Source organism: Chanos chanos, chromosome 12 (genome assembly GCF_902362185.1).
Source record: "Chanos chanos chromosome 12, fChaCha1.1, whole genome shotgun sequence".
NCBI lineage: Eukaryota > Metazoa > Chordata > Actinopteri > Gonorynchiformes > Chanidae > Chanos > Chanos chanos.
In genome coordinates this window covers 9,916,789-9,932,403 of record NC_044506.1, presented here as the reverse complement: position 1 = coordinate 9,932,403, position 15,615 = coordinate 9,916,789, and the positions used below count along the sequence as shown (strand labels likewise).

Genomic DNA, 15,615 nt, shown 5'->3' with positions numbered 1-15,615 from the left:
CAAGTAGCAGTAAATGATAATAGTCTTGTCAATCTGTGTAATCTAAAAACATCGGCGGACTTTATTTTAATTTGTTGTCTGTCTGGTGTATTGGACTGTGTGTGTGTGTGTGCAGGGGAAGAGGGGCGGCTGGCATACGAGCAGCTGGACACAGTTCCCCGGGAGATGGTGCGACTGGGCACGCGACGGGGCAACGCTGTCACCACCGCCTTCTGAGCCTCCTGGCCTTTACATAGGAGTTTTACAACCGAGTTATGACCGCATAATCCTCTTATGCTTACTCTTTTGTTGCTCTGAACTTTGAGCCTGTCCACTCACACACACATAAACACCCAGCTACACACACACACACACACACACACAACTTTGAGACTTGAGGGCTTTGTTAAGGCCAGAGGATGCTCCCATTCACAAGACCAATAGCTCCTTATACTCTGACCCTTGTCAAGCCGCCGCTCTCTGCACAAAAAAGTCTTTTGATCCGAACATTTAGTGGCGTAGACAGTGGTTGTTCACGGTGTTGTTGTTAATGTTACGATTCTAATCTTCACGACTTACTTTTAGCTTCTTGTCGATATAAGTTCATTTTCTCGATATTGCACTGTGGAGGGCGTGTAAATAAAGCACATTCGTTTGTCTGTGTAACGTGTGGCTTTCGTGCCACCGGGGCTTTCTGCTGAGCTTTTTTGGGGTTTTTTTGTTTTTTTACCGGTACGTGCCGTTCAAGTTTCAGGGATTTCAAAGGACAGTTCGTCAGCACGTACAGCCGTACATGCGTGTGTAAGAGAGATTTTACCGTGGGGATTACGGGAACAGGATCGTCGGTTTGTGTCAGTCTTCACACTGGCGGGGTTGCAGAAGGGAGATGTGGAGAAAGACATATTTTTGGATCATGCTGGACATCCAAGCGCCTCCGAACACTCCTCGGCCTTCTCGAATTGTTATTCTGTAAATGAGCATCGCTCACTGGAAGAGGTCCAGTGAGATCAGTTGTTGTGGGATCAGTGAGTAAAAGGAAATAGGGGGCAGAATGCCACCAGAAACTATGAACGCAGACTGTTTCCACTCAACATTCATACAAAAGAGTAAACGTGCAATTAACGGGACCTTTTGGAACAAACCGGGGCCAAGTCCGTAACAGGTTAAACCCGTTGAAGGCTGGAGGCCACGGGAATTCTGCCGGGAGCTAAAAACGCACTTTTTCTCCGTTTAGAGGAATATGGATGGGTAAACTGTGAATTGGAGGTGACGACGCTGATGAAGATTGAGACTCTTGTGCTCTGTGAACCAACTAGTTTCTGTGCCTATTGTGACTGTACTACTGAGTCAGGTGATTAGCTGTAAACGAATGATCTCTCTTTATTTATTTTGTCATTAACGTGTCACTTTGCGCAGTATGATGCTAATTTTTCTTTTTTTGCTCATATTCTGTCTTTGATCATGAGTACATCTTATGAAAATGTACTAAACAAGCTGATTATTTATATTTATCCTGTGTTACATCTGGTACAGTGTTCAAAGAAGCCAGTAGTTCTTAGGGAGTTACAGTCTTCACATTGGAATATATCAACTGGTATGGTATGGGAGTCTCTTTGTACTGGGTGGACCATATGTTGTTATTTAACTGAATTATCGTTTAATTGTTTACAGCTTATTTCTTTGGTATTTCATGTTTTGAAAAATCACATTTGTGTTTAATCGATATACACAGAATTAGCAAAGTGTGACGTGTCTTAACACATTTGTGACACAGAGAATTTAATTTATCTTGTAACTTACTGGATACTTAATTGGCTGTCTGTGTAGCCAGTATTTTAATAGCTGAATTGTGTATTCTGATATTTTGTTTGAGAGGCAGTGTGCATCGCTATTCGGGATAATCCCAGATTATCAAGGCAACATATTAGGTAAGGTTTTACTGAAATCTAAAGATGAAACCAAAGGAAGACCTTTTATTTAGTGGTAAAAAAGTAAGAGCATATCAAGACGAATGTACAGAGACTTGAAGCAAAAATCAAGAATCCTTACAAACATCTACAAAGCACAGCAGAAACTTTTATTGAAATCTACGGCATTAATTAAAAAAAAAGGCTCCTACAGCACGAAGTCCAAAAGCCATAATGACACAAAAATGTATTTAAGAGTTTTATTTGGTGTGTATGTGTGTGTGTTTTCAATTTTTTTTTTTAATCCCTTACCTGTATAGTTTGAGTTGTTATTGCAAATGAAGACCTCTTGTCATTTTTTTTTCCTTTTTTTGTAAGTAATAGCTTTTTATTGAAGCTCAACGTATGCCTCTTCTCATTTGCTCTGTGATTAATTATTATTATTATTATTATTATTACAGTATTGTTTTGCCATCTCATGTTAAATACTTCGCTTTCTTTGAGGGAGTCGTGTTCTTTGTACAGAGATTTAAAGTGACCAGTGTTATAATTAACCAAGTTATTATTCCAATCCAGGGTCCCCTACTGAGAAAATAAATTAATAAATAAATTTGACATGACTTCACTAACATCATCCAGAAACTGCAGTATTTCAAATCATATCTGAATTATTAGTATTTTTTTTTTTCAAAGTTGTAGAGAGCTCAGATATTGCTTGTCACCAATAATAGCTTTGCTTGTACAGTAAAAACTTGGCTTTGAATGAATAGAGAATTTAATGACGGTGATCTCCTTACAGCTCCTGCGCTGATCAAGCTTTCTGTCTCTGTCCAACTCTCCTTCGCTTGAGTTCACAGTATTTCTTCAGTTCATTGAAAGTGGCAATAAAATTTATTTTTGCATAATTACCAGAAAAGGTTGTTTTCTTTTTCTGTCATCGTGACGAAAGATGAATTTCACCAGTTTATGTCTGGAGGTGTGTTTGTACTTTGTTGGAAGGATATGGTTATTTTTCAAAACACTGTAAATGTCAGAAAGGCTAACAGTTACAGGTGTATAGGCTTATAGTCAGGGGGGAAAAATGTACTGTTCAACTTTCCTGTTACCAACAGGACCAGCACCTTCCAGTCCTGCTCCTGGAAGACCACAGCTTTACACAATTTGGGTCTTTTCCTGCGCTAAAACACCTGCCTCAGCTAATCAATGACTCGATAATGAGATGGATCAGACGTATTGGAACAAAGAGATGTAAAATAAGCAGCGCTTTAGAGATCAGGTTTGGAAAGCACTGCACGAGACAAATGACTTGGTTGAAGGGTTGTTCCACCAGAATTTTGGGAGGCAGTATAAAGGAATAATATTTCACTGGCCATGTGACAAATCTTGGGACACTCCATTGTTTGGCATGTTTAGAACTCAGCTGCATCATAAATGGCAACAGAACATTAGAACCTTTCAATGGAATGATTCTGTAATCACTCTTGGTCCTGCCCAATTCAGCTTGTCAGGAGAAGTCGGACCATGTTTCCGCACTTCCATTCAGTGGTGATTTTCTTATACAACATTAAGAATTTCTTGTGTCCGGACGATGAAGATCTGGATCGTGATTACAACAATCTCCATTATGAGAAGATCATTACGGCAGGTCAAAGTATTTGGAACACCACCCTGCCCCTGGCAGAGAGAGCACAGGCTGCCCATGACCTGGGGATCTTGGGATACACAGGTAGGCTTACTCGTTTTTTTCAAAATTGATTTTTTTAAATATTTCACTGACATGGTAGACATTAAGGGAATATTAGGAATCAGAAACCTATGAATTAGGTTTAGGCCCCAACTCCCATGAAGCAGACCTGAAATTAAACCAAGGGGGCTTGGATAAAACTAAGTGTGTCAGACAGACCTTAATCAGTCTGTTAAAACAAATGTTAACTCATAATAATTTTGTCCAGGAGGTTATGCAGCTACAAAATGCACAGCGGAATACATGCCAAATATGGTTAGCCTCCTGAAGACGCCCAACCTCTCTGATCAACACATCATCAAAATAATCCAAGGTTTGATTGGCATCTGCTGTGTTCATTACAACAACCAGAGGGAGGCTCAGTCTCTGGGTCTTTATGACATCTTGGTGAAGTTCATAGCCCCTGACCGCCATCTTTCCCGCAAGACCAAGTTCTGGAGCTGCTATCTGCTCAGCGTTCTTTGCTGTAACATCCCAGCCATCCGCGACCTCATGAGCTCAGACAGTGTGCGGGTTAGCCTGGAGGAGCTGGAGGCCCAGGACTGGTATGGTTGGCCCAAAAATTACGCCCAAGAGCTTCTCTGTCTTTTGGGGTTCTGGCTTCCTAAACCTATTCAAGAGTGCCCCACTGACCAAGAAAACTGAAATAGAAACCGCAGAGTCTCACGCTTATGAAAAGAAAAAGCAAAGCAGCATCTAACAAAAAAAAAAAAAAGTTTAGAAAATGGCAGTTTATTTTTGTGTACACTGTTCAAGTATTTCTGTACAAGGGCACAATACAAGTTGTAAAAAAGCATTGTACAAACTCCATTTGTAAGACTGACACCGCATCAATATACATTAAATTAAAATGGGTTTAAGGCGATAATTTAAAAAAAAAAAGATCATTGGTAAAACATTATACGTCACAGGTACACTCGGCTCAGTCCAGTTTTACAGCAGGCACATTAAAAATAATAAAAAGGTCATTTTCACTCAGCACCAGCATCTTCAGTTTGACTTGAACTTGTGCTGCTGTTTAAATGTTCAGGTGCGTTGCTTTCCTCATGTGAATCTTCCGGTTCTTCTTCCGTCTCCTCTACCTCTTCATCCTCTTCGCTGTCCTTATTCCGACTGCCTTCATCCTCATCGCAAGCATCATCCTCCTCCTCGTCATCGTCAAACGCGATCTCTCGTAATTCCTCCATGTTATCCGGGCTCTTTCCTGTTAACCTCTACCAGAAAACGGATGGGAAAGAGTTTTAAAGCCATGGTCGTCAGACACGGTAACCTCACTGGAACCACGCTAAGAGAAAATCCTTTCTTACCTCGATCATATCTGCCATGTGTTGGACGTGCTGAGCCAGCTCCTGCAGCTCTTCATTCTCGCTCTTCAACTGGGCAATCTGCTCGTCTTTGGCCTCAATGTCTTTATGTAGCTGTAATTGACAGTGCAAAAAGATGAGGACATGTTTATGACCAGCCAAAATCACCCAAACCCAATAAGGCAATCCAAATCCAATAATCTCGTTTGCACTCATTTGAAAATGAGCTGCTCAGAGGGCCAATGTCTACATGCTTGGAGGGATCAATAAACAAGGATGACTGCCACAAAGACAGGATGAACACTCTGCCGGCTGAGGTCATTCCAGACAGACCCCATAATTCCATCACTTGCTGGGAAGTGACATAAAACGAGGTCATCCCAGTGATGAACTCACCTTTTCATTCTCCTGAAGAACATTGAACAAGGCTTTCCGACGCTCCTCCGCTACCTCTTTCCAATAGGAGGAGCCTGGGGTTTCTACAACACATCAATTTTTTTAGTTTGTCATGTCTGTGATTGATACTGACGGCCATCCAGAACACCACGACGCATTTATGCTAACAATGCACATTAAAGCCTGATTAGAATCATCCTCTGAATCATCCTTCAAGATTAACCATCAGGAGAAAAAAAAACACAACCTTCCTGCAAAAGGAAAACCTACAACTAAGCGAAGGGAGATCAAGAGCAGTTGTTTAAATTAAAGCATAACACTTCAGGAGAACATTGTGGAGAGTACCTTTGACCATTAGCTCATATGCATCTTTAGAAATTCCGTCAGGCTGATTTTCATTATCGACGTCTGTAGTTTTCACTGCAACTTCAGCTTTAATTCTTTTTGAGCCTTTCACTTGATCTGCGCTCCACAACTTCCTCTTAGAAACAGCTTTTCCATTCTGAGAAGAGTATTAGAGAGGGAGGATACATTACAAGGACTGTGACATGAATTCGACACTGAAAACCCCCTTGGATGAGGATAGAAGCTCTTTTTACCTCAATTATCCTGGGAACATTTTTATTAACTGCGGAGGGCTGGAGAACTTGCAGGGTCTTCCGTACTGATCCGGTGCTTGAATTCTGCGCCGTAAAGAAATTCTGATGGGGGGGAAAAAAAAAAAAAGACAATCAGAATCTTAAATGCAAATTATTTTCATACCATACAGTGAATGTGTTGAATAGTTGTTCATATGGACTTAACCAGCACAGAGAACTCCTAAACCCCCATTTAAGTAATTTTTTACTCATTGGGAAGCCACTTGTCCAGGCTGCTGACCCAAACAGTGGGCATTACGTACACCTGCCGCACCAACAAAGGCTTAGTCATTCTTCTCTCCTCATACATTAGTTACACTACCACAAAATGAAGTAATCGAACAGCCCCGCCAGCGTCTGTTGGTCTAACAAGCGTGGGAAAGGGGCTGGGCGGTTGTCAGTGACACGGGGCAAAAACACCTCCGATTCCCACGGGTAGCGATTGGCCTTCTCACTTCATTATCTTACTGCAACATTCTTGAACAAATAATTGCCGTGGGAAACTAGCCTCAGAGGGCCCATTATGGACAGCTACAAGTTAGAAGCAAGTTAATGTTTTCACACACAAACAATACAGTGGCAGTAAGAGCCACAGATATCAGGTTTCAAAACCGGTAGCCACAGTCTGCGGTGTGCATGTGTTTGGCAATGATTAATTTACAGGGATTAAGGTCTGTTAATCACTCATGAGTCAATGGCATGAAAATTGAATTTAAGCTTCTCTCTCTCTGTCCTCCTTGTACATCATTAGCACAAACTGAAACAAAGAGGCATAACATTTCCAGCACAGCTAGCTAAACCTGAACAAGATTTGGGGATATTGCTCAAAAACCAAAAGTCAGCTTCAAGGGCAAACGCTGTTGTAAAAGTGATGGCAGAATTGAGACAGTTACCTTATTTGAAACAATTAAAACATCGATTTGAAAAGACCGTATAATAGGTGGTGGCATTACTTACAGGTGTGGTCCAATCAACAATATTTGCACTCAAACCAGAAACAACGGATACACTCAACAATAGTTTACCTTTATGTTGTTTTCAGAGGAATTCTCTACAGATTTCAGCTTTCTAACAGAAGTCATCCTCAATGGAACCTAAAACGGAAATTAAAAAAAAAAAAAAAAAAAAATCAAAAGAATTGGCGCACAAGTTGTAAATTCCTTGAAATATCAACGCAGTTTCGTTAGTTTGACGTTCAAAATATGAGTAGACACAATACAAACGTTTCGAGCAAAAACTTAGGCTCGTGGCCCGAAAGAATGTAGTACAGTCAGGTAATGGATTTACACTCGTTTGCTGATTAAATCACTCAAGAGAAAAGATATCAAACGACACCCACACCACTCACTAGCAATACATCGAGAGCTACACAGGCGCCATGTAAGACGTGGACTAGCCAGCTAACATTAGCAGAGAACGAATCCTGTGTTATGGCTGAGAAAAGTGAAAGGCTAGTCAGGCTGGTAATTAGACCAAGCTAGGCACTAGGATGACTGTTATACACAAGAAACAATATTTACTCATCGTATAAATGACACCCATACATTAGATCAACAACCAGACCAGCAATCGTTAACGTTAGCCAACTTATCATGAAGTCACATTCATTCATTTAGTAGCTTACTATTGGGCACAAAATCCTCACATGGACACTATCAGAGTCCAAGTCAAGGCATATAAGACACATAAAAGAAAAACGACTGAGAATACTCACAAATTTGATGACCGAACAACAGTCTTCCTTTTTAGATCTTCAGGAACCAATGTTTTCAACTCTTTGAGCGCGCCACAACGTTAAGTACTCTGTGTCACGTGGTTGAGCAAGTCGCGCGAATCACGGTCCTTGGTCAGATGATTATACGCCCTTTGTTTATTTCGACTGTGACCATTCAAATCTTTCCATATAACTGGCGTGTTCACGTTTAAATGTGAATCAGTGTGGATTAATAGCAACGCGGGAACAGATACCTGCTGCAGAGTGTCTCACTGTCAGACATAAACGGAAAGTCGAGTATTTTAAGAACACATTTCCTAAGAAGTAACATTTTCGGGCTACAAGGCGAGATGAGATTACCAGCACACGCTGAGGTGGATAGAACGAAAGTGTGGATGGCATTGCAAAAATTTTTAGGAAACACGTAATGATCTTCAGTATCTCTCTGAAAAGTGCTCATTCACGTGCTTGTGACAATACGAGTCTACCACCAGATGGCAGTAGGAAGAGAACATGTGAAGCAGCTCTGTCTAGTATGGCCTAATATGGCATTTCTTATTATGATTAGTGAAAACTCAGAGTTAGTTAACTCAAAGAAAGAAGTAAACCTCCTAACAGAGGGTCCCTGTGGTTTCATTCTGCTAGCACACTTTGGAAGCCACACTTTCTGACACACTTTGGAAGCATAACCTTTGTGATTACAATGGGAGTGGTCTTTACTGAAAGCTAGACTTGTGCATCTGGAAGGTGTGTAATTCCAGGAAACTGCACATTTTAGCTAATGCCAAGAATCAGCCTAGTTCACGAATCCAAGAGGTCAGTGACCAGTGGGTAAATTGAGTCAGGTGTGCTATTTTGAGGGTCCCCATGATTTGAGTTTAGAAGCAGTGGTACAACTGATTGTATTAAGCACAGTAGACCACAGGTGGATGCTTATGAAACCAGTGCATGAAATGCCTTATCTGCCTAGTTGTGACTGAATTATTGATATCTCGTTTGATACTGTAAATATGTACAATAAATGCTTGTTTTGCTATCACGAATTGTTCATTAACAGCCTTCTTTTGTCTTGTATTTATTTGCACCATTGACTACGAGCTTTACAAGACATCTTACTGTCTGATGTCTAGGAATACAAGTTTTCCAAACTGAATGAAGACCGAAGAATTAAGCTGGACACCAAATTTATTCGAAATTTTCAGTTCTACTTATTCGTAGTTCTGTCTATTTTCGTTTTAGTCATAGTTTACAGTAGTTGTGCAGAATACAGTATCTTGGCTCGTTGCTAATTTCTGAGCGGCTTTAAATCCACAGAGTTTGTGGCTGTGTTGGATCCACCAGTTCAGAAATAATTTCTACTGGGTTTAGAGCCGTAACGACCCGTTACTACACTGCAGGCTGTTTGGCAGAATGTAGCCACGCCCCCTTTGGTAAAACGACAGCTATTTCACTTTCGATTTACAAATAACCTTCTTTGCTTTCGATAGAGCAACTTTAACGTGCCCCTCGTCCTTGACCAAACACATTTGCTAAGTACTTCATTCATAGGCTATGTGATACATTTCGTGCACGAACTGTGTATTCTGAGATTTTGCTGAAAGTGACTGAAGTTTCTTCTTCAGTTACTTTGAGGCGCCTACCAGGTAAGCTATTTGGAATTCCATAAGATTGGTGGTTTCCACGAAATGATATGGTATATTAGAATGATATTATTCAAATGTCGAGGCTGTATTACAAAAAACTGCTTGTAAAAAAGAGGGTGAGGGTGCTTTCTCTTTTCTCATCGTAGCTTCCTTCGAACTGTCGTGAACTCTGCCCGAAATGCCCCGAGACGTAGGCCTATTCTCTAAATAACAGCACTCGGAGGTGAGCCAACCTACGTGATTGCATGACGTTCAGGTACATTTTCTATATCTACCAAATTCGAGATTTCTGGTCACGTCCAGCTAAAATGCCCATCCTTTCATATAAATATTTTAAGATGGCTAATAGGAGAGTAAAGGAAAACCGAAGACAAACGGTCAGTTACGGAAAGATTACTTAAGGTAGACTAGTGACGTTTTTGTACATCCCACATATGAATGCCACACTTCGACACTGTTTTTACGACATACCTGTCTTTCACAACCTAGGGTGGCGGAAGAGAAATGTTACGATGTATCTCACAGGTTGGGTTAAACATAACAGGTTGTTAAAACGTAACACAGTCTGGGGATTAATTAAAACTCGACACTAACAAAATGAATTGTCATATGGAACAAACATTATATACTGGCAGAAATACATACATACATACATAAACACTAATAATAAAAAAATAATAAACTAAAATAACGGCAGGTGCGACGTTGTTCTAAGGGTCGTGAGGAACGACTGAGGCCTGTAGCCAGTACTTGAGGGGTCGAGTTTCATAACAGTGATCAAAAGCCTTTGCAAAGCATCTTACAAAGTTACCTGTTTCTGCCTTAATATGCTCAGATACATATTCTTGGAAATGATTTGTCCCACACTCATCCGTGGTCGTTATTATGAACCCTTTCTAGAAACAGGAAAAACGCTTAAAATTTGTTAATGAATTCTAGGTATTAAAAATCTAAAAACATCCATTTGTGCAAGATATAAACACATAAAGCAAAACAATTTCCAACCAAATGCGAGAAAAGTTATTGTTGATTTCATGCATATTTGTGTTTAGTTCAAGTATACATATGAACAGTGCTGGGAGTTTAATGGACATGTATTTGGTATCAATATCTGAAATATTAATACCTTATTCATTATCAAAGAAACTGTAATCTTTTACACTGGTTCTCTTATAGTGCATTAACTTGAAACGCTAATGCAATGCAAATAGTCCTTTTCATATGTGACATATCCATGTTAATTAACATAATTATCATGTAATAAGCTGAGCAGATAAGGTTATGTTGGAATCAACATTGATATTTGCTAAGTAAATTCAGCTAGTTTATCAAATATTGAAAACACGAATGAAACATGAATAAATTCATTTTTGATATTGATGGAGGGTCACATGACATATACATTTATTGGCTGCACTGCCTGTTAACTTACATATCTGACAGCAATTTCAAGCATGTCGTTGCCCTCTCGCTTATCAGCTGTTCTCTATCAAGTTCTCATTTGTGAATGTAACATCGTAAAAAAAAAATCATGAAGTCACAAAACTGCCGTTGGCAAAAAGTGATGTTTGTCTTTATTTGTTGTAGGGACAATTGGAACACTGATCATAGTTGCCTTTAGACAACACCCGCAATTGTGACCTTTGAAAATCACATGTTGGGCACGAGAATTGTGCAGAAGGCAAAATTATAGCCCACTGGTCATGTTAGCATGCCTTGGTGTACAAACACAACAAAGGAATTGAGAAAAACACCTGGTTAAAAAAAAAAACAGAAAAAAAAACAACATAGCTGGAGCCACACAAAGTACAGGGATACATATACTTCTCCAATGTAATGTCTTTGAAATCTTTGATTCTGAAGGTTGCAATTATTACTTTTTACAGCTATTTGTATAATAATATCACATAGCATGAAGTCATGTTTTTATGTCATTCATTGTTCTCAGCATTTGACACTGCCATGGAGACAATAGTTGTTGAAGTAAATGGAATCCCCGAGGTTCAACTTTCCCCTGACCAAATGATCGACAAGCTGACGATGCACTTTCTGAGACCTCGAAATGGTGGAGGAGAGGTTCAGATGGTACTTTACCCGACTTCCATCGATGGTCAGGCTTTTGTCATCTTTGAATCGGCAGTAGGTAATAGTAAATTCTGTTACGTAGTACTTTGTCTTACTAACTAAGTATAAGAAAGTAAGTATAGTCACAACTAAAGTACATTTGTGTAGTATTTGTACTTCAGCAATTTAGGTTTTTTGTGCACTTCTACTAATGCATACATTTTTGAAAACATTGTACTTTTGCTTCCTTGACACTTCCCAGAATCTGAAGGGAAAAGTTATTGGAGAACATGGACTATCTTAATCTCTGACTAGCAGCTGTCTGTTTCTGCAGCCTGCAAATGTCTATTCAGTTAAACAGGATAATTACTTAGTCTGATCTAGATCTTTGATCTTTGATCTCTGATCTTTGCTCATCTTTGCAGAGAGCAAAATTAGGGTGTACAGACTTCGGAGTATGAAGTACTGTTTGAATAATGACCGCAAATAATTCATCTCAGTACAGCTGTGCATTCTATAATACTTTGTTCTGATTGGTTGAGTGAATATCACATTTGAAAACTACTGCTTCTGCCTCACAAGAGCATCAATGCCATGCTTTGCTTATGTTTTGTTTTTACGACTCAAATGCACCTAAAAGCATTACCTTAAGACATTTATTTGAGTGCAAGTCATTGAAGAAATGTTTTTTACTTGGACTCACTCTCCTTCATGCCTACATTACTTACACTTTTGTTGAATCACAGGAAGGTAATACTTTTCCACCCTCTGTGCATTCAGCACACAATATCTATTGAGTTCTTGCAAAACATGTATCTAAAAACAATGAGATAACCCTGTTTTCTTTTCAATGCGATTGGACAGTGGCTGCTGAGGTCCTGCAGCATGCTCATGCTTTTGAAGTTAAGGGCAAGGCTTTTCCTCTCACGGTCAAGAGAGCACCACAGGTGAAGCTTTTTCTCATTACTTACTTACTTTACAGTGGTCACACCTGACCTGAGTTTATGCCTAAGTGTAAAAGTTACTGACTGTGTTCAAATGTGGCAAATAGAACTAAACAGGAAATCGCACAGCATACTTTGTAAGGTTATCATAGTTTTCACATTAGCATCTATAACTTAATGAGCCTTCAGATATGAAAGCATTTTCCAACCAGCTGTTTTAAGAGGTATTTTCAAAACAGCACTGATAATTCTTTTTTTTTTTTCCATTTTTCATGTTTTATATTGACATGTTTTAAGGCCGTGAGTGCTCAGATGAACATGCAAGTCTCTACTTCACTGGATTTTAGTATGTTTTCTGAGGAAAAGAGAGAAGAGGTTCTGAGTATCCTTCACTCCCAAGGCTTTGCAGTACCAAGAAAAATCTCAAAACAGATAGACCTGGAGTGCCCGTTCCTGAAACTAAAGATTGTAAGGGCTCAACTCCAGCAGCTGCTTGTCAGAGATATGGAACAAAGAAAATCATCTCAACCCATCCTCAATGGCCATACCTCAGCAACAGCCGTCAATGGCCATGCTTCTGGTGCCATCCCAAAAAAGACAGCAGGTTATGTTAACGGCACTGCAATGCATGCTGGGAGTAGAAGCCCACTGATCAGTAATTGGGAATCATCATCTTATGGTTCTCCAAAGAGCCCCAATGTCTCGTCACCTGCCTCACCTGCCTCCGGAGGCTCAGGATCTATCGCAACCTACTACAGCCCCTCAAATGATTCAACACTGAGCCCATCTTATCAGAGACCCCCATCCCCACGTCAGCACAGAGAGGCTGTCTTTCCTGTTGATACAGATGCGCTCTGCTTTGCAAATTCTTTCAGGAAAGAGCATATAAAGGAACTACTGGGCAAATGGGGGACTAATATAAGTTTCCAGGAAGGCTTGGATATCACAACCATCACACTTTCAGGTGGAAACTATGCTGGAGCCCAAGTAGAGCTGCAGGATCTGTTAGAAGAGATTCACCGCTCATTGTGCACACAAACAATACACTTGCGCAAATATGATCAAAATCTGAGAAGAGAAATTGGACAGAGGATTATGAAATATAAAGACAAATTTGAGGTTTCAGTTAAACAGCATGATGACACCATCATCATAGTGGGGTCTTTAAAAGACAGTTATTTGATGAAAATGATTTTGCTGGGACATAATGTGGATCCTCCAGCACCTGATCGAAAAGGTAGGGGAATGGAGAGGAACAGCAGGCGCAGAAGTAGCTCTTTGCCAAGGCATTTTAAATCCTCTCCAAAGTTTGACCTTGGATCTCAAGCCTCAGCTGGAGTGTCCTCCTCGCCTTCTCACAACCAGGAGAGCTTTCAGTACTCCTCACAGGCTACAGGGATCAGTCAGTCTTCTCCAAAGACTCAGTCTCACAGGATAAGAAGCAACACAGAATCTGACAATACAGTCAGAAAAGAGAAAACCCAGTCTAAGCAAGAACAAAACGATTTGGCGCCCTCAAGTGGAGCCAAGGCGTCAGCAATAAAGACAAAGAAATCGCTTACCCCACCCGCAGCACTTCAAAACTTTAGAAGTTTGATAAGAAGAAATAAGAAGGATAAGGTTCATGAAGCAAATCATTAGACAGGGGGTTATTTGTGTCTGGATCTATTTTAATCCCTTTTCCACTAAATGGCAAAATGCACAAAAAATCATAGAGATCAACCTCAACTGACTCATTCTTGCAATTCATGAATTTCACATGAATGTGCCTCCACACCAGTATATTTTTTTTTTGCATCTGTTCTTGAGATCTGTTAATTGATTAATCTAATGATTAATCACGCACTGCAGACAGTAAATGATTTATTAGATCCAAACCATATTTTATGTTATATATTATCTATATTACAGAATGTTTCATCTTAGCCTCATTTTATCGTATGAACAATGCAGATGGAGACGATGACGCAGACTATTAGGTGCTGCTGAAATGTAGAATTTTTGAAAATGCCATTTTATTTACAAAGAACATAGTAGATGAAGGGAAAATCATGTTGGAACTGCAACGCATTCTGCACCAGTAACACTGATCATCAGTAACAGCTTCATCTCCATCATGGTTCCCCATTTAACACACTTGTCCTGCCATCTTCCTCTCGCTTCTGGAGATGAAGCGTATATGAGGAGCTGCAATAACTCCTTAGATGACTCCATAGCAGGACCACCTCATGTCAGACCCCCATCCTACAGACTAGTGATGCCTCCTTGGACATTGCTACAGATGTCTCCCACAATGCACGCTGCTTTAGACAAGACCTTTTCAAGGAGACACTGGAGAGCTGTGGTTCTCAGAGAAGCGTGTGAGAAAATCACAGCTGTAAAACTTTCAGGTGGGGAAAGAAGTTGCTGTATCTCATTAAAGAAACCATGGCATTACACTCCGCCGTTATGAACCTGCCTGTGTATGATCACGGCCAAAAGGTGTAAACTGGCAAGAGGACACTCTTTTACAAAGATTTGTACAAGAAAGTTCTAGTCAGTCAAGACAGGGACATTGTTCTGATAGTGAGGCCATCAGGAGACATTTTCGAGATAAAGAACAGGTTAGTGGTTGACAAAGTGACTGATCGTAGGGGTATGGCATTGAGGATCCATGCAAGAACTGGAAGAGGCCTTGCTCAGTGCCGTGACTGTATAAGTGGAGTAATCTTAAAGAGCCTGCCCAGAGCCTCAGGTCTCTGCTGTGATGACTTCTTTTCCCTCTCACAGCCTGTGCATTCTCAAAGACCTCTGCAGGCCACCGGGGCCAGTCTGTGTTCCCAGAAGAGTGAAAGGAGATGAAACAGCTTTCAACCTCTCAAGAACAAGTTTGGGACAATGTGACCCAGTCTCAAGCCAGGGAAACAGTGATATGGCTCCCTCCAGTGGAGTTACACACAAGAGTATTATTAAGCAGGTTAAAGTTAATGCTGTTCCTTTGATGAAAGAAAAAAAATTGCGATCATAAAGTAGTTAAGAAGTAAGTTTTTGGTCGTTAACTGAATCATAGAGTTGGTTTCGCTGGGTGAATTCACATCACTTGTTAAGGACTTGGGATGTAACTCTGTTGGTCAGTTTCTCTGTGCTGTTTCAATGAAAGGACCCTCTGGTTGTTGTTTTTAATTTTTTTTTACTTTTAATTTTTCTTTTCTTTGTACAGCTGTAGTTTTTGGTGTCTTTTTCTTTCTGTGTATGTGTCCTTTATGTTTGTCTTTAATGTTGACCTTTTGATCAGGTCTCTCA

The 15,615-nt window shown here is 40.2% G+C and overlaps 2 protein-coding genes across 2 annotated transcripts in view; one reads left to right on the top strand and one right to left on the bottom strand.

Moving 5' to 3' along the window:
* Positions 1-2,281, top strand: part of ripor2 (RHO family interacting cell polarization regulator 2) — a 38,132-nt gene extending 35,851 nt beyond the window's left edge. Inside the window, exon 23 of the mRNA XM_030789500.1 lies at positions 116-2,281. Coding sequence (XP_030645360.1) covers positions 116-216 — 101 coding nt within the window. The 3' untranslated portion in view covers positions 217-2,281. The remainder of the gene's footprint in view (positions 1-115) is intronic.
* Positions 2,282-4,413: 2,132 nt separating this feature from the next.
* On the bottom strand, positions 4,414-7,718 carry gmnn (geminin DNA replication inhibitor). The gene is made up of 7 exons (XM_030789519.1): positions 7,683-7,718; positions 6,994-7,062; positions 5,930-6,031; positions 5,676-5,832; positions 5,331-5,413; positions 4,938-5,048; positions 4,414-4,844 (listed from the first exon to the last, which is right to left on the bottom strand). The coding sequence occupies exons 2-7, from the start codon at positions 7,048-7,050 to the stop codon at positions 4,602-4,604; spliced, it is 753 nt and encodes a 250-aa protein (XP_030645379.1). The 5' UTR covers positions 7,051-7,062; positions 7,683-7,718; the 3' UTR covers positions 4,414-4,601.
* Between the last annotated feature and the right edge of the window lie 7,897 nt (positions 7,719-15,615).